Source organism: Cyrtonyx montezumae, unplaced genomic scaffold (genome assembly GCF_038088225.1).
Source record: "Cyrtonyx montezumae isolate F1298 unplaced genomic scaffold, pur_monq_1.0 scaffold_0, whole genome shotgun sequence".
Lineage (NCBI taxonomy): Eukaryota > Metazoa > Chordata > Aves > Galliformes > Odontophoridae > Cyrtonyx > Cyrtonyx montezumae.
In genome coordinates, this window is record NW_027071824.1 from 13536078 (window position 1) to 13555031 (window position 18954).

Below are 18954 nucleotides of genomic sequence, written 5' to 3' on the forward strand. Positions count from 1 at the left end.
AGGTGGGCAAAGTCTGGGTCTATAAGGAAAGTCTTTGGGGAATTATGGCCTTTATCTGGTAAAGCTCAAAGACATTGATTAATTAACTTCATTAATTGACAAGCTCTGATGAACTGGAAGGGCTGAAGGCAACCAGCAAATAACAAAACATATAGATAAGTGACAACATAGTGCTCATTATTCCTAATGTAGTCTCTGAAGCTCAAAATCAGTGGAATGTGTTGTTGTTTGTTATAGTATTTGTATTATTGCTTGTCATATGGTAGGACATAGAGATCCATTGTGGTGCTGCAAAAACATCATTACATTTAAAACTACAAATTCCATTATAAAGAAGCTTTAAAAGCTCTTAATTAACCATTTAATAATTCTTAATATTTTTTTAGGGCATCCACAAAGTCAGTAGGCTTTTACTAAACACAGTGTCCTCCAACTTCATCCACAGATGCTCTCATAACTATTTATAATACACTGTAATAGTGAAACTTAATTTTCCGAGCTTCACAAATGAATTTATCTTGACAAAGTCAACTACATATGGATTTTAATTTGACAGAGTTAATGTTGCTGTGATTAATTAGTATGTTTACTTGTGGCAGTTACTTGACCTCATGGCAGGGGACAGAAGCTTTTGTTACTGTCGACATAAGTGTTAGAAGAAAATCTGTGTTGAGAGGTAACTTAGAGTTCCAGTATCAAGAGAGTAAGTGCTGGTTGTTTTCCATTGTTGCTGTCCCTGAAATTGTACACATTACAAGAATGACTTGGGGGTGTTTGCTCTCTTTTCCTATGCTTATGTACCAGTAATTTGTGCATTTACTTTAGCCCAAATCTCTCTGTTTTCATTTTCAGAGGCTAACAGAATTACCAATGACTGTATTGATAATCTCAGGGCTATTTTTATATGTGGAATCTCTTTAAGAGTCTGCTCTGCTTAATATTACAAGCAACATACAAAAGTACAGTAAAATGATATTAAGAAAATAGAATGAAGTGAGGTCTGCGCATACATAACTTTTGTTTATGCCCCTGAGAGTTGTGTGCAGACACTGATACAGCACAATACTCATTAGATTTATTTGTAGCAAGAGTGCTATCTCAGTAATAAAAGAATAAATTTGAGATAAAAATGATACTGTGCCACCTACTTCTGTGGTTTGTCTGTATTTTTATTTATCTGTCTTTACTGTTACAAAACTTGCTAGAGGTTGAGAAATGCAAACAATATATAGCACATATAATGCAATGATTTTCTTTCAAGCTTGCAATTGTCATGTTTAATTCCATCGTTTGCTACTGTTGTCAGTACAGCTTGATTTCTTTTGTCACTTAACGTTCTTCCTGCTTGCCTTTTGGTTTTGTTCATTATATTATTGCATGCTAGTATGAACAGGAGTATTCCAGAGTCTAATTACCACAGCAGCTAGCTGTGCTTGGTATCTCTAAGATCTGCTAACGTTCCATTGCAGAGACACTTGCAAAAGTTGTGTTATTTCTTTCTGTTATTTTTTTAACCTTTGTGTGCCTGTGTCTTCCAACTGATGTTGGAACATCAGAGAGTCATAGAATTGCTCAGGTTGGAAAAGACCTTCAAGATAATCAAGTCCTACTGCAACCAAGCTATGCTACTCTAACAACCCACCACTAAATCATGACCGTGAGCACCACATCCAAACAGATTCAGGGATGGTGACTCAACCACCTCCCTGGGGAGCCTATTCCAGTGCTTTACAACCTTTTCCACAGATAAGTTTTCCCTTATATCCAACCTAAACTTCCCTTGGAGCAGCTTGAGGCCATTTCCCCTTGTCCTGTCACCTGTCACCAGTGAGAAGAGACCAACCCCGCTCTCACTGCAGTCATCTTTGCTGGGATGCTGTTGGCCCTCTTGGCTACTTAGGCACACTGCTGGCTCATGTTTAGGCAAGTACTGACTGATGCCCCCAGTCTTCAGCCACTCTGCCCCAAGCCTGTAGTGTTGCATGGGGTTGTTGTGGCCAAAGTGCAGGACCTGACACTTCATCTTGTTGAACTTAAATGAACTTAATATGAGATTGCACCTGCTTTTGTCTCCTTCTGAGGTTGTTTAGATTCCAGAGGGGCCTGCAGGCCCCTCTCAGTACTAGTTTTAAAGTTTTTAGCATTTGTCCACTAGTGTTATTAAGTGCGTGTACACATATACTACATCTAGTGTAGTGGATGGATTGCTAGCCCTATGAAGCTGATTCAAAATAGATCTCAGACTTTCTGAAAGCATTTTAAACAGAGAGATAAATTTACTGTAGTACATAAGAGATAAATTCAGTGATCTTGGCACTTAAAGAATATAAAACATGTTTCTGAAAGATAGTGTTAAAAGCCATCCTAGCTGCAAGAGGTGAGTTGTGTCATTACTGAATCTGTCTTCTAACCTGAGCTTGACCTAATTCTGCTGAATTCCCATGGTCTGTGCAAGTATGTATTCTCTAGGTACAAGAACAGTAGCTGTGCTTACACTGTCTAGAACAAAACCATACCAAGGCTATCAGCTGTCTTGCCTAGGGGCACAAGATGATGTCAGGTGGAGTGAAGAGGAAATATTTCCTTCCTGTGAGGCATTACATAATTGTTTGAGTATATTAAGCATGTTGGGTTTTTCCCTACATATTGTCTGATATTTATTATGTAAGCCAGTGCCATAGGAGGATGGCTGACTGAAGAAGCAGTCTAGTTTCTGTGTTTTGGCAGTTCCTTTTTATTTTGTTTTTAATGCTGTCCACAGTAAAATAAGATTCAATGTATGCTTCATCTTTTTAGCATTGTAACGCATTGCTTTTAATGCTGTCTTGCCAGCTTTGTGACACAAATTTGACTGCAGCTGAGGAATATTGGTAATCCTCTCATCTCCTTGTCAGGAATCAAAGTTGAGCCAAATGAAATGTTTTGTGTTCCAGTATTTTAGAACTGGACGCACTAAGAAAGCAAAACTGCTGGCTGCCATGATCTTACTAGAGTGATATCAACATTTATGAGGTTTCAATAAAACAGAAGTTGTTCTTTTTCATCTTGCAGCTTACTCTTCACCAAAGTAAAACTGGAATGGATACATAAAGGACCTGAGGAGGCTCTGGAGACATGCAGACATATGTTGCAGATGTGGCAGATGGTATATAGTGTTTTACAGCCCAGGTAGGCTTTCTCCACTGTCCAACCAATTCAGATTTCACAGTGGGGGTGTAGTTATCTTCTCTAAGTGACCAGATACTTAAACTATTTTGCAAAAAGGGTAACAAACAATGCTGTTAAAACAAAAAACAGAAGTAGATTTTTAGCCACGGTTAAAAGAAAAAGCATTTAAACAGTGCTGGACTGTCTATGTTCTCTTTCTCTTATCTGCTTCCCCTCCAAAAAGGTAACAGTTTAGAAAGTGTGAAGGTTAACAGCTTGGATTTTCATCTTTCTTTCTTCCTTTGGTTATTGTCACAGTCACGATACCAATGTACATCCCTTCCCCCCTTGGAAATATTATCCCAACTCTATACTTACCTCTCACCTGTAATGTTCTTAGAGGTTGTGTCTGATGGAAAATACAACATGCTTGACAGCAGTGGTCATGGCAGCCAGCTGATGAAAGTTTTACTCTTCCCGTTTGTGAGTACATTTACACAGGCTTTATAAACACCAGAATGGTATTACAGAACAATGCACGTCTAGGTACAAGTTGTCCTTAAGGGATTCTTAGTAATTCCATGTTGGTTTAGCTAATGAGCAGCAGACCACACACTAAAGGTATTTACACAGCACTAGAAATAGTCTCTTACATGCTGGAATCATCGATTTCCATAGGCCTTAGTCTCTTTAGCTGATGATTCAGTCTTGTACTTCTCACAAGAATAATCTTTATACCCATGAGTCGTCCTCATGATGCTGATCAAATCCACACTGAACAGATAGAACGGGATGTGACACTGTTGCGAGGTGGGGGGTGCAGTCTTAAGAATGAAGGGATTGAGTTGAAGAACAGACAAATACTTCAAGCATTTGGATTGCATTTGGATCTCAAGCTGTGTTTTGGCTGTTATATTTAAAAAAACAAGATGTGAGAGCTTTAGGGGCTTTTGATAAGCTTTAGCCATAGAAGCCTAAACAAAACAAATTGCTCTGCTTTTGCTTTTAGGACTTCTAATGTGTATTTCATTGCTATTCCCAGTGGTATTTTTTGGCTTTCTCAAAAAATGCTTCAGAAAGCATCTCGTTTTAGGAAATAGCACTTGAAAAGTAGCAGAAATTAACTTGGTATGTGCATTTTTTGACTGGGTTTAGTAGTGCAAGAACTACCTTTTTGATGCAAATTGCAGCGCTATCAACTAACAAATATTTAAAATATTCTGGGTTGGGCTTTCAAAGGAACTGAAGGGGAATTCTTATCAGAGGGACTTGGAGGCAAACATTTTTTAGGGCCTCTTGGAAAAGAAAGCCTGTTTTTATATGAGGTTGAGAGCTTTTAAAACCAGAACTCTTTACGAGTTCAAGCTAATCACCCACACAGTTAAATTGCACTTGGGTTACATTTGGTTGCCTTGTCTGGCCCTAGTTTCTCAACTGCACAATCTTATTCTAATTTTGTTAGACTACAGAGTCTTCTAGGGCCCAGTACTTTCTCCCCTGGCAGGTATTCATGTTCCACTCTAAGTGCCCTTTGTCTTATTCCTGATGAACTGAACTCACTTTACTAATTTTTGTAACCTTTTTATCCACAGTCTCAACTACTTTTTAAAAACAAGGGCACTTCCAGTGCCATCTGGGGAAGGCAGTCATCTGGCTACTGTGCCTTCTTTGGTACTTTTCAGCTCTCAAGGACTGCAACTTTCAGCCCTTCAGAATAAAGGATTATCTTTTGTTGAAAGCTGCTTTTTCACAGAATGCAGTCTTCTTGCCACTGACTGTATTGAGATGCATTTTGTTAGCTGAGGCTCCACTGCAAGACTTCTCTAAAGGCTGCTCTCCTGTTGTCAGACTTCTTGCCTGTCTTTTCTGTGGTAATCTAATGCCTAAACCAGTGTTCAGCCAAGTGCCTAAACACTGACCTCGTGGTGACTGCTGCATCAAAGCATCGTGTTAGTAATATTATAAAGCAAAGCTGGCACGTTTGTACACACCTCTGCTGTTCCACCAACATCCTCCAACCACGGCAGTGACACGCTCAGTGATGGCTGAGCAAGACAGAGGGGCAGGACTAAGAAGTGAATTTTCCTTTCCGTCTTTCACCGTGTAATAATTTCAAATGGGATATCAGTGTGGAAACAGAGAGGCCTAGTCAAGGCCAGAAATTTAGATGAGCAGTTAGTGGCCAAGAATTCATGGTTCACTAACAAAAACTGTAACGTTTGATCCCTAAGCCCTAGTAAGAGGTTAATTAGCTATTATAAATATGATTACTAGTATGACAAATTACAGTAAGTGGCTTTCAGTCCTAGATTGTTTGTTGGCAAGGGCAAGACTTGGTTTATCTTTCACTGTTGTCTTCTGTGATAACAGCATAATCATGTTTAAAACCAAGTGCCAGTCCCAAGGTAATTCTTCTGCTAGATTAATACAAATTCAAGGGAATCCTATGCAATCTGTACCATAGGACTAATTAAACCAGAGGATCGGGCATCCACAGCAATAATGATGCTGTGACAGCCCCTTTCCTGGGAGGAATATTATCCACAGGCTGAGCTGCAGGCTTGGAAGTGTGCCAGAAAAAATAGCCAGGGCAGTCACTTTTCTTTTTGATATTTTGTCTCTTAATGGATGGTGAGAGGAGATATCATCACCATCCATCTGATCCTAGAGGGATGGCAGTCCTTTGGTGACAGGAAGGCTCAGGAGATCAGCGCTAAGTGATTATCATTAGATACAGGGTTGTTATTATTTTGGAGTTTCCCTTTTGAAGAACTGCCTTTTAAGGACAGAAGTCTAGAGGAACAGCAGACCAAATAGGCTTCCTTTCATAAAGTGGTACTGTGTGGTAGCTTTTATTTTCCTTCTTTTGAAACAGAACAAAAGTGGGAGAGAAGATAATTCGGAAATAAATAAATTTGGAAGGTGGTAATTGGTCTGTTTCAAAAGGATTGGGGCAGCAGACTCATGAATCAGTCTTTCTACAGAAAAAAACAAGGGGCAGTGGTTCTTCTGTATGGGGGGCATTGGTAGTTGGCCTCCTCTGATCTGGCTTTTTAGCTGTCAGCATGTTCCTTGTCTAGTAGTTGGCAAAGATTGCAGCAGTCAAATAAACTGATAGCAGCACACTGACTGGAGCCCTTGCTGGGCATGGTTTCTCAGTGCCTGAATTTCTCATGCATTGCTGGGTAGGTGGTGTTACAATGACACATTCAAGAAACACCTGAAATTTTCAGTTCCAGAAGACGGCTAGGTGAGATTATTGCCTGCTTTGGGGAGGACATTGTTTCCCTGCTGAAAGATGGCCAGATAACAGTTTTGTTTCTTTACAGTGGCTCTGAGAAAGGAAGTAGTGTGACCGAAACAACAGTGATCAAAAAGCATAACGGATTTCATCTCACACTCCCGGATGCTCGTGATAATGATTCTGGTGAGGAAATGATTTGTGCTTTCTCATCTTAAATACATCAACTCTTATATTCATGTGCATGCAGAGAAACACTTGGGGGAAAAAGAAAAAAACTTACTTTTAAAAATATTACATTTTAAGTAAATCTCTTGCTTTCAGGCTAGAGAATTAGTGATTGTCTGAGAACTGGTTAAACTGAAGTCGTGTCCTCAGTATGTATGGCTGAAGAGGATGACGAGTTCTTATTTATTTAAAGTACGTGGCTTGTGTTAAATCAAACATGTTCAAACATTTGGAAGAGCTTCTTTGTGGAGTGGTGACAGAGCACTGGAACAAGTTGCCTAGGGAGCTTGTGGATTCTCCTTCTATGGAGATATTCAAGACCTGTCTGGACACCTACCTGTGTGACCTATTGTAGGGTACCTGCTTTAGTAGAAGGATTGGACTCAGTGATCTCTTGAGGTCCCTTCCAACCCCTGCCATTCTGTGTGTTTAACCCCCATTTACACTCATCAACGGTTAAAAAGCATTGCAAGATTAGGTCTTGAGCATGCAAGCACTCAAGCATCAAAACGTTATTCAGCGTGTCTGCTCTTACTTTTTTTCACAATAATCGAGTCCTGAGTGTTTCTTTTTATGACGTTGTAATCTTACTGGTTCTATACTCATATATTTATGTAATTCTTAATGTTTATTCCCTTTCCCTTGTAATATCATTTGCTGTGATATGTTTCTATGTTTTGTGTAAGACTGTTTTCTTACTGTAGGTATGAATCAATATTTTGTAGATTTTTAGATTACTTAAAGAGGACAGATCAAATTCAGCACAGATAGATGAAGAGGGTATTCCGAATCAGTAAGTGCTGCTCAGCGTATTAAAAGTGATGGAAAAGGGAACAAATGTGAATGTTTCCTGGTGCTTGGTGGTTGTTTAGGATAGTCATCACTTGAAGGTCACTGTGAAGATTTGCAGAAGTATCCCTTATGATCCCTGATGCTGGGCAGTCAAATGAGCCTTCACTCCCTGGGTTATCAGTCTCCGTTGGGGGCCCTTGTGGAGGAAGCAGGAGCTGAGACAGCAAAGCCCTTCTCCAGCTTCTCTCCCTTTGTGCCTCCTGGTGCTGCAGCAGGAGGGAGGGAGGAGGTCTGGTGCTGGCATCAGCCTGCAGCAGGCTCCAGTTTCCATTGTACAGCCTCCAGGGAGCGTGCAGCAGTGTCACTGCAATGCACAGTGCTCTGTGATCCCCGCTGTGACTGAAGGGAGATTACTGTGGCTGGGTCTGACACCGGCCTCCCCCTCGGTTAGGCCACAATGAGATTATTTGTTGTGCTAGAATTTTAGCTTTGCTGCCAGGAAGATTAATTCCTCTTTATTTTCTTCATCTTCCCCTAACTGAAGCAGTGTTCCTAACTAAACTCACTGGTATCAGTCAGCTGTCTTGCTATTTCATTCTTTTTGTGATTTAGTCTTATCTAATAATGTTCTTGCCTCAAGTGATTTAGGCTGGGGAATTCTGTGTTTCTTATAAGCCCATTAAATCTATGGAGGTGCATTTCTATTCTCATAGCAGTTTTCTCATAAATGTAAAATATTAAACTTAGTTCTTCCTGGTTTTGTAACAGTGCTATAGCAAAATCATTCAGGTATGTTTTTGTATGGTTTCTATGTGGAGCTCATCATGACAAAAGATTTTTTTTTAATCATTTCTTTCAAAATGTGTCGAGGGCTTTGTTGTAAAATGTGAAGTTTGTATTCTGTCTGGTGGAGCTGTTAAAAAGAGAAACTGCACTAAAATAACAAATAAAGGTGCTATATTATGCCAACATTTGCATGTATTTTCAGGCTTGACATTAAAGCTCTGTGAGACGGGTTTTGTGGGTTTTTTTAGCCTGTAAAGTTCTACATTCCTTTAGAACGGAACATTTCATGTGAGAGTTGTCATTGTTTCTGGCTCTGGCAGTGTTCCTTGTTCCCCTCAGCCCACCCCCAGGGTCACTGGTGCATGCACCTGAAGGTCAGGTCTGTGGTTTGATGCCTTTAGTCCATAAAGGCCAGGCTGGCAAAGTCCTGCCCTTAAAGGGTTTATTGGAGCCTTCCTGTGAGGCACTGTACAGAGGTGAGGAGGAATAGCAGTAGCAAACGTGTGAGTTTCAGCTGGGATGGAGCCTTTCCATCATCTGTATTTGTGCTGAGAGCAAGGAACATATCTGTCTGACACCATGCAGGGCTGGGGATGGATCAGCTGATCACTGCCTGGTGTGGCTTACTTCCTTGTTTAGGCTGAAATGGAAAAGAAAATAAACATCAAAGACTGCAACATGAAAAGGAAGTCCAGGTTACTTAGCAATTTACAGCAGAGGCTCTTTGCATATAACTGCCAAAGACAGTAAATTGCTGAGTAACTTGAGTTCCCTTTTTAAGACTGCACAGGCTGAGGCACACACAGCAGTGGACAAAGATCAGTGTCAAAATGCAGGCTTTCCTCCCCCAGCAGCTACCTGCCAGGCTAACAAGGAGAGGCGCAGCCAGCCTGTGTTTCTTCAAGTGCAAGTACCTCATAGTGATGTTCTTCAAAGCCACCTTTGCGAGGGAAGGATGCTCCATTAGACCTGAAATGGCTGTTCAGCCCCACTGCAACACATGAACCTGTCCAAAATGCACAGAGTTCACTTTCAGTGTCATCATCCCCATGCACTGACTTGCAAGGAAATGCCCATGCAGCGTGTTTGAGTTTGCCATTGTGGGTCTGCTCCGGCTCTGAAGTACTCCTGAACAGCATTGATAATTGTTCACATGGCAGTTTTCATGTCACCTCTCTGCTGCTCAAGAAGCTGCCTATGCTCTGAGTGGCTGAGGGTGAATGCCTGTTCATTTTTCCTGCCTTAAACAACCTCATTCTGCCTGCAAGTGCCTGGGAGCTCTGTTGCAGTGAAATTTCTCCTAAGTGGAGGGAGGGAGATGAGCAGGAGTGGGCAGGGCAGAGGGAGGCATTCCGTGCAGTGAAACAGGCAGATGATCTGTTAAATAAACTGTTAAATGTAATAAATTCTCCATACAACGCAGAGTGGCTTTTACTGTATCATTGAAGTCATAATTACTGCATTACTGCACTGTCATCTCTTGATACATTAGGTCAGGAATGTCTTTGAAAATATGCAGGAATGTTAAAAATGCATCTAGGAGGAGCATATCTGCATTTTGCAAGGGAGCTGTGGGAGGTGCCTGTGCTGAGCACTGCAGAGCTGTTTTGAAGATCTGTTGCTGGAAATGAATGACATTAGTTAGCGGTGAGATAACAGGACAGGCATTTCCCATAGCAGTTTCAGGCTCTGCGTTGCAGTTGTGGCCTCTCCCTAGAGAGTACACTCTCAGAGGTCTTGTACACAAGCTGCGGGCTGTGTTGTTCCCAGGCTGCATGGTCTTTGCAGAGGAGCATGGGGTGCACAGAGGCCTGCTGACACCATGGCCCTCACAGGTGATGCTCTGCTGTCAAGGAGATGTGCTTTAGCAGCTCTCTCTTCGGCCCTCTCAAATGGAAAAATATGCCACTCCTCTTAAAAAGAGGCTTAATGTATATTAATATATATTAATATATGTTATTAATTATAATATAAATATTATTAATATAATATATTAATATACAATGTATATTTATATATAATGTATATATATACATTGCTTAATGTATATATCTCATGACAGGCTTTTGCCCTTTTCTCCCTTCCCATGCTTAGAGCTACCCCAGCTTCTCCAAATACCCATTACAGTGCTCTTTGAAGGGCTACTGTCAGAGAACATGAGATTTTAGCTTCAAGATCTTGTCGTCTACAAGATCAGCCCAAGTGCTTCGGTCACAAAAGTTACCTAGAGAAAGAGCTTATCAACCTTAAAATCACATTAAACCTATATATACTAAAGTATTTAGTTCTCAAAGCTTCACAAAGCCAGCTCTGAAGCCCCATTTCATAGCTCCGTGCTTTGTGGCCATCCTCTTGGTAGTCCTGTGAATGGGTGGCTCACCAAATATACTCCCGCACACTGCACTTGAGAACATGGTCTCTGTCTGTACCTTCTTTCTGGAATCAGCTTTTGATGTGAGGTTTTGTTCCCCGAGCTGTGCATGCTGAATCCTTTATTCTTACGTAAATGTTACAGCGCATACTAAAGGTTAATATAGTCGAAGCACTGAACTCTCTTCCCCCCCGGAGGTTAAATGAAAAACGACACTGTCTCTAAACCAATAGGACAATATTGATGTCACTTGAAATCTGTGCGTTCTGTGAATGCTGCTGACCTACTCTGTAATTTTGTACTAGCATTTTACATTAGCGGACCATGTGTTGCAATTGTATAGTGACAGCATGCTTATAAAACAGGTTACTGGTAAATATTCTTAGGACATAACTTGATAGAATTCTACTTTCCAAATGAGCAAAATGCAGTTGCTTCCTCGATGAAGCTGATAAGCAGACTTTTATAAAATTACTGTGTCTTGATTCACTTGCTTGAGGTGCAGCCCATGGGTAATAGAGTCTTTTTTTTTTCAATAAAATAACCTTTTATAGGGCATATTTTTCCAGTTCAGAATTCAGTGTAACTCTTACTACATAAAACTGATGCTTTGGAGAAGACCATCAGACCTGCTTAGCTAATGAGCCAAATATCTGAAAGTATAAAATGCAGTGCCATTCTTGTTTGCTTGGTCCGTAGGATCACAGCGAGCCTCTTCCCTTGCTGCATCAAGAATGGAACAAGCCATATCTGAAATAACAATGCGGAACAGCACGAAGAAGCAAGGACCTATGCAGCTGTGGACAACTCTTGAACAAATCTGGCTACAAGCTGGTAAGTTTTGGAATTCCTTTACTGTCCAGTGGTGAATAAGATGGTGTGAGTATTAAAGGAATAGTTGAAATTGGTACAGTGTTATCACCTTACACCAACAGTAAATCTACACATCTGTCCCAGTTAGTTTTTGAAGTACTGCTTGGTTAAACCTTAACAAATAAAATATTGCAGTAATGTGATTTTCTAGCTCACCTCTATTTTTCCATAACACAGAAAACTTGAAACATAATTAAAATATGTTTCTAAATGAGGAGAGGAAGCAGTTCTTCATTAACAAATGTCATTTGATAGCAGCAGTTAGTTTCATTTTGCTGATAATGATTGGGAAACAATCTATTAAACATTATTTGAGCTGACAACATTTCAGTTTTTCCTCAGCTTTAAGTGAAAATGATTAAACAAGAAAAGGTCCTCCACTCATTTTATTCTTGGCTGCTTGAATCTCCCATGGACTTGTAAGATTTGCAGGTCACTTTGAAACAGACAGGGAAAGAAGAATAGTGAGAAGGCCAGTGGTGACCTCCAAACGCATGAAGGGCTTTTATATAGGGCCCTTGGTGAGGAGGAGAGTTGCACAGCAGCGTCCTACCATTTGCATTTCAGGACTGGTAAAAGGAATTCTGACCCTGTGGTTTTGCTTTTAAGAGACACAGTTTTTCTTCCACAGTTGGGCTCCATCATTGTGTACCTGAAATAACATTTGAGTGCTGTGATTTCTTCTCAGATGTCTCTGCTACCACTTGTAATGTGAAAAAGAAACAAAGTAAACCAGAATGTTGCTGATAATTTACTGTTATGTATTCAGAAGAACCTGTCAAATTCTCATTTACCTCATCTACAATTGACAGTTCTCACATAAAACCTGGTAGTCTCATGCTGCTTCTCAGCAAAGATTTTTACGGCTGTTTTTGGGATGCCATTTTCTTCTAGAAAATGAGACCTCAGTAGAGGTAGAAAATATGTGACATTCTGTTTGTTGCAATTTGGCTAACTATTAAGAAAAAGAGAAGTTACCTAATGGAATGCATCATGCTTGAAGTTAATCACATGTTCTTTTATTTACTCATGATTTCACCGTAGTTCTGTGGTCCTCAAAATCACTGGCAGGGTTTTCTTTTATTCCATTTATGCTTCTGATTTAAGGCTGAAGAGGAGGCTGCTTGGGTTGGGGAAAAAAAAAAAAAAAAGGAGTTTATTGTGATGAGAAATCAGGTGTCTGTTGTCCATCATCCTGCAGATAGCTAGAGGCAGTTCTTATTTTTACTGCTCTGTGAAAAGACAAAAGTAATAAAGGCTTAGTGCTTGCTGTGACCTAGCTGTGAATTGCTACAATTACTTTTCAGTGTACCTTCCTCAGAGATGTTAATTTTTTTAGACAGAAATTATAAGCTGTAACTTTTCTGTCCTGTTGGTTTATTTTAAACTTTCTTTTGCTTCGTGTTTACTTTAACTGGATTTGAAACAGGATTGATGTTCTGACAGTATATATTGTGACTGCTTTATGATTTCATTACTAAGGCCTGTTACAGTTAGGGATGCAGCTTAGTGGTCTTGGTGGGTTTAGTGACTCAAATAGCCCAGAAAAGCATCCCTGGCCCTCTGTGTCAGAATCTCTCCCATCAGGAAGGAGGGGAAGACAGGAATAGTTACAAGGTAATAACTTCCAAAATAGAAATATTTTGTAAACAACAGCTAAGGTCATCACATGCTCTTGTGCTACAGCTCACCGCAAAATTAACAGCTGTAGAAAGCAACAAGCAATTAGCATAAGCTTCTGATGCCTGCATTTGGAGTCACTTCATATTTATGAAAGAGCCACATCAGTGTGCTGTAGATTTCTATCAGGTTTAGCTGGGACTTGTCCTTTTTCAGTCAGTGACTCATCTTGTGACTCTAGGCAAGTTGCCTAGCTTTTTTAGACTTCAGTTTCCTATCTGTAAATGGAGGGAAATGTTTGTTTGCCTTTGGGAAAAGACTTGCACGTTGTGTTTTTACCATTATTAACACTTTAACCTTTCTAGTGTTAATCATAAATCTCTAGATAAAATCATTACCCTCATAGTACAGTAAATGAATAACAAAGCATCTATCTTTCTCAGACACAAGGAGGATGCGGCTGGTCATGTTTCTGAGTGCGGGTGTGATATGGATGCAGAGCATCAGGCTTTGAGCCTGTTGGTCTGGATTCCATCAGAGCCATTCCAGGTACCATATTCCTCATATCTCAGGCCATGAAAACTGGTGGATCCAGAGTTGTCTGGGCCTCCACTGGAGAAAGATGCGCTAAGCAAACTATTCCACAGCTATGTGAAGCTGTTCTTGCAGCCCTCAGCAGCCAGACCCCACTAAGGTGCTAATGCACATTGTGGTAGTCATCAGGTAGTGCCATTATAGGGGAACGATTGCAGCATCACCATCTACCCATAGCTGCTGTAGTAGTTCAGGGCTAGCCTGCCTTTTGCACAAGCATTCTCAGTCTCTTGAAAACGGGGAGCTTTTGTTGGGATCCTGGTGCATCTCTTAGCACATTCTGTAATTAGTGCACAAGAACACGTGCAGTTAACAGCTACTGAAGGCAAGGCTGTCAGTTATGCCCAAATAATGATCCTTTTTTGTGCTGTGCTAAAAATACTTGCGCATAAGAGGGCACAGACTTGTGGTTTTCATCTGCAACTTTTCTGGGTATAAACCAGAAAAGTTCTCTTCAAAGCAGCCACATAGGAAATAATAAAGCAGCAGCTTTGGAAGTACAAATGCAAAGTCTGCATGTGCTGCACTATTGTGGTTGCTGCTTTTTGTCATTCCCTGCAGCAGTGCTTCATGAACTTCATCTTGGCCATTTGGCAAGCTAACTTCTTTTAGCTTCTGGTAAGCAATCAGTCTGGTTGCTTACCAGAAGCTACATCAATCTATGGTCTGCAGCTATCTGTGGTCTCTAGAACAAGTCTTCCCCTTTTTCACAAATCCACATAAAACTAAATTGTCACTGTTTATCTTACGTCTACCCATCTCTTGTAGGACCATTGGGTAGTGCAGTGATCTCATCTGCATCAGGGAACTAACCATGTTTCTTTAGGGGGCTTCCATACCTTCCTGTCCCCTGCAGGCAGTCACAGTTAGCTTTAGAAGAGTAAGGGAAGTGTCATCTTCAAAGACTAGAGACATGGTCCTTACCTTGAAGCAGGCACGCTCTGGGGAATACTACTAGGCATGCTGTTTTCAAGTGTTCTGCATGAAGGACTGTGATTAATACAGCTTGTCTGGCCCCTTTTAAAAATAACCCACCCTCCCCTGCAGCTTCTTGAAATGTAATGGCTTTTTAAAAAAGGGAGAGTCATCTCATTAGGTTTTACATTAACGAGCCTAAACGTTACTCTTGGCCCAGGTCTGAAAGCAGCCATGTGTCAGGGCCCTACTTCAGAGAATAGTTGGAGAGGGAACTCCCTGCAGTGCCCAGTTCTGCTGTGGTGCAGCTCCAGGTGAGATGGTCTTTACATGATCCATATGCCCATTTTTTCCTCTTTTTTCTGCTTTTCACGACTGATAGGTTGAATCAGCCTTCAGAGAACTCCTGTGGCATTGGTAAAGCTAGTTAACTCCTTCCACCTCCTGCTGCAAAAGGAGCTGCAAGGAGAATCCTAGAGATTACTGGTGATACTAGTGTTCCTGCTACCAAGACAAATGTCTGACCTAGCAGCTGTTTTTCTCTCTTTTTTCTTTTACGGAATTATGCCAGTACTTCTCCTCTCTGTTTAGAAAATACAATTGTGCTGTTTGGCTAAGGAAAATACGTTTGGAATGGTTCAGATTTATGACCAAAACTTACTTTCATTCCATGTTTTTACAAGATCACTTCTGACCTGGAGAGCGGAGTGTGTTGGTTCTGAAAGTAAATAGTTCTAGGAGTTTTAAACTCCTTCGGTAATGAGTGATTTCTTGCCTGAAGTATGCGTGAGTATATTTCTAAGCAGTAATAACAGTATACTCTATTTATGTGGAGTATTTTAGAATGCTGCAAGCCAGTTTAATAAGAGTTCAAATACTCCAGCTCCTGTTGCTATATTATTTTAAGCTTTACTTTTAACTACAGTGTCTACTTAGTTTGTCTTTGCCAGTACTTTATATCTGACAATTGAGCTTCTTGACTAGCCCAGTACTTTACCAAATATGGCCACTCACAGCAAAGTGGGTCTGGTAATTTGATCGTAGATTGGCTAAATGCCTGCTAAGCACAGTCTGCAGACCTCACCAGGTAGGCCTAAAGCTTATTCCAAGGAGCATTTAAAGAAAAATGACCCTGATAACTGTTCCGTGTAGTCACAGTGTGCTGGAGAGAGCTACCTGCTGGCTCACTCACATGCTATAAGTTTAGAAAAAATATTCTAATGAACAAGCCATAAACAAGAAATGTAAAGAGAGCCAGTGTAGCAGGGAACAGTGAGCTAATGGAAAAACATCTGTTCCCCTGAGTTATGTGCAGCAGGAATATATTTTTTTTCCCTTCACAAAGCATTTGTGATTTATTTATTTTATTCAGCATGGGCCAGTTCCTGGGAAAAAGCTGTGTTAGAGGAGATGGGCTTTGTTCCACAAGAAAATGTTGTAGGAGCCAGTGGGCTGGAATCTGCAACCCCAACTTGCCCATGTGTACAGCCACATGTGGGCAGAGGAAGCTCAGGAACAGCAAAGAGAGCAGCTCACCAGCACAGCTTAGGTTTGCACAGCTTGCACATGTGTAATTAAATGCTCTCCCTCCCTAAGATTGTAGCAATCCTAATTCCCCCTCAGATTATAAACTCAGACATTAAAGGTGTTTATCAGGTTTGGAGGACATCTTTATTGATGTTGCAGAATAGCTGAGGTCATATACTCTCCTGCAATGCAGCAGTAGTTGTTGATACAATTCCAATATTTTACTTTTTCTTGACTTTTTGTTTTTAGTGCTTTTTTTTTTTTCATTGAAACTTCAGAACTCCCCATTTACTGCTCAGATTCTTGAGCTCCATAAGCACTGCTGATTTTTTGGCTCTTTACAGTGATACAGGACAGTGTGATAAGCTGGAGGCTGGTGAGGGGCAGCAGATGTTTTACTATGAAGCTGTTACTGAGAGAAATGAAGGTGTACTGCAAAGGTGAATGACCTGCAGTGTTTACTGACTAGGAGGGATTAGGAACGCTTCATACTAGAGGTAGAAAGTGAGCTAGTTTGGTCCCCTTTGAAATGTTACGGATGCAGTTAATAAGCCAGCAGTGGTTCTACTAAGGGTTCTGGTTTAGCAAGTTCTGGTCTTGTCTTCTACTGCAGGCCAAATTCCCCACTTCTCTTCAATAAAATGTCCTTGGGGAGATAGTAGGCCTTCATACACCTTCTGCAGGTTGGTTTTATTTATTTTCCATCAACAGTTAATTAAAGAAGCCAAAAGCATTCTTGGCTTCTTCTCATCCATACTGGGCATTTTGGATTTCTTCCCCTGTTCCTGAGGCTTCTGGATGTTTCTCATTGCTGGAGCAGGATGTGAAGCTTTGCAGGCTGATAATCCACTGGCATGGGTGGTCTTCAAAGCATACGTGGCATTTCTCAAAATCTGGGCCATGCACATGCTCACGTATGTGAACACTCATTTGTTAGGGAAGCAGACAGCAGCTCCTTGTTAAGCATTCTCTGGATCCTTTGCCAATGGATGGAGAGGAACCTGCTGCACTGCCAGCGGTACCCACAGAATGGTAGAGGCTCCCAAAGACAAGCATTTCTCAGCTGCTCAGTACCTTTTGGGCAAGTGGCAAAGAAAGCAGCCAGACAATTAATCCCTATGAGGGACAGAAGATAGGAATTTATGCTTAACTTGGCTGGAATATGGAGATGTAGGAGTACTATAGCCAGTAATACATGTTTTAAAAGGAAGAAAAAAGATGTCCATCCAACAGTGTTTTTTGCCACCCTTAATCAGTGGTGGCCTTATTGCCTAAGGTATTCTACTCCCCCAGATAGGAAACAGCTGTTTTGTCACCAGTGAGCAGTGAGCACCACCCCACTTCATGTAAAGAAACCAGGTGTCTTGTGGCAAGTTTTGTGGTATTTCAAATGATTTTTTGACTGCACAATTTAGCATAGAGAGTAGCTTGTGATAGTTCTGTCTCTTTTCCAGAAATGTTTGCTGTAATGCTGCATTTGTAATTAAAGAAGCCCATTTGCCATTTCAGGCCCTGGGAGACCTGCAGCTTAGAAATTTAAAACAGGTCCCTGGGCTCCAGTTAAGTACCAGCTTGCTTGCAAGGACAGCTTTGAAGAATGTACATCTCTTGCCTCATTCAGAAGAGTGAATGGTTGAGCTCACATGGTTGGGAACGTGGCAGGTTCTGTTCTCCTTCGTTTCTGTATTGAAGGCTTCATCAAATGAAGTGATTACAGTTGGGATGCAGGATGAATCTTCTGTCTGATCTGCCTGTGAATTGCTGCATGCACGGTTGTGTCATAATAAGGGGCGATGACTAAACGTCATCTGACAGCAAGAAAAGACAGAGAGAGAACCCTTTGTCATGGTAATAGCTCTGCATTCACTGATGAAAGAGCTGTCTCAGAGGAGTGGGTCTTTCCAGCTGGCTGTGGGCTGCTGCAATAACAAGTATTAATAGATCCTGCAAGCAGATGGATTCTGTGGAACAAAAAACACCTCTCTACACATCCTTGCTGGCTGTCTCACCTTCTTCGGGTGTGAAGGGCTGCTCCCCAGTGTGTCATCCTGCTGGTCATCTGGCTGCATCACACTGGCTATGTCACCACAGTAGTATTTTTGGGGTAGGTGAGAGTGGATGATCTGGCTGACACGGAACAGTGATGTGGAACAGTCTGCTTGTGGGAGTAAGTGCTGCATCTTGGATAACGCTGAACGTGATTCACAAGGAATGAGATTTTAACTCTTGGGTATTTCACACTGCAGAAACATGTTTCAAATCTATAGATTTTGTTGGCTAGAATTACAGTTGTTGCTGCTTCTGTGGTGACAAGTACAATCACTCCTGACACTGCTTTGAAATGCTTAGGAAACAGGCAATAGAGTCAGTGTTCAAGGTGATGGCAGACAACTCCGTTCCTCAGACTGGTGCTGTGATGCAGACATGACTAGATTACACTGCCTTGCTGCTCAGATGGACTCTTCAGCAGAGCTCTGACAAATAATTTACCTTGGAGACAAAAGGAGGAGCTTGACTGCAGGAGGCCCAGCTTTGTCAGTCCTCTGCAAGCGCTCTTGGTCTGTGTATCTGTTACCAGTCCTTGGAGAATGAGTAGATTATATGCTTCTGGCAGTTCTCACTTGGCTAAGGGTCCTCACTATAGACAAGCTGAAAGTGCTAGCAGACACAGCTGGAAGAACTAGGAGCTTGTGTTAGAAGCTAATGGCACATGTGGAAGGAGCTGTGGTCTGCTCACATGAGCTGAGGCTGGTGTATCAGGTGGAAGTGGGATCACAAGTCAAGACAAGGGAGGTTGAAGCCACAAGAAGAGAAGACAGCAGAGGAGGATGGGCAGTAGTGTGCAAGAGCACAGGTACAA

The 18954-nt window shown here is 41.3% G+C and overlaps 1 protein-coding gene across 4 annotated transcripts in view; it reads left to right on the forward strand.

Annotated features, from left to right (window-relative positions):
- TTC7A (tetratricopeptide repeat domain 7A) overlaps positions 1–18954 on the forward strand; it is a 158911-nt gene that overhangs the window by 100884 nt on the left and 39073 nt on the right. For 2 of the 4 annotated variants that reach the window (XM_065754827.1, XM_065754857.1), the window contains 3 exons: positions 3052–3168; positions 6477–6574; positions 11265–11399. In XM_065754827.1, the coding sequence (XP_065610899.1) occupies positions 3052–3168; positions 6477–6574; positions 11265–11399 (350 nt within the window). Of the gene's footprint in view, positions 1–3051; positions 3169–6476; positions 6575–11264; positions 11445–18954 lie in introns of all 4 variants that reach the window. The other 2 variants (XM_065754846.1, XM_065754837.1) reach the window with 2 other exon arrangements.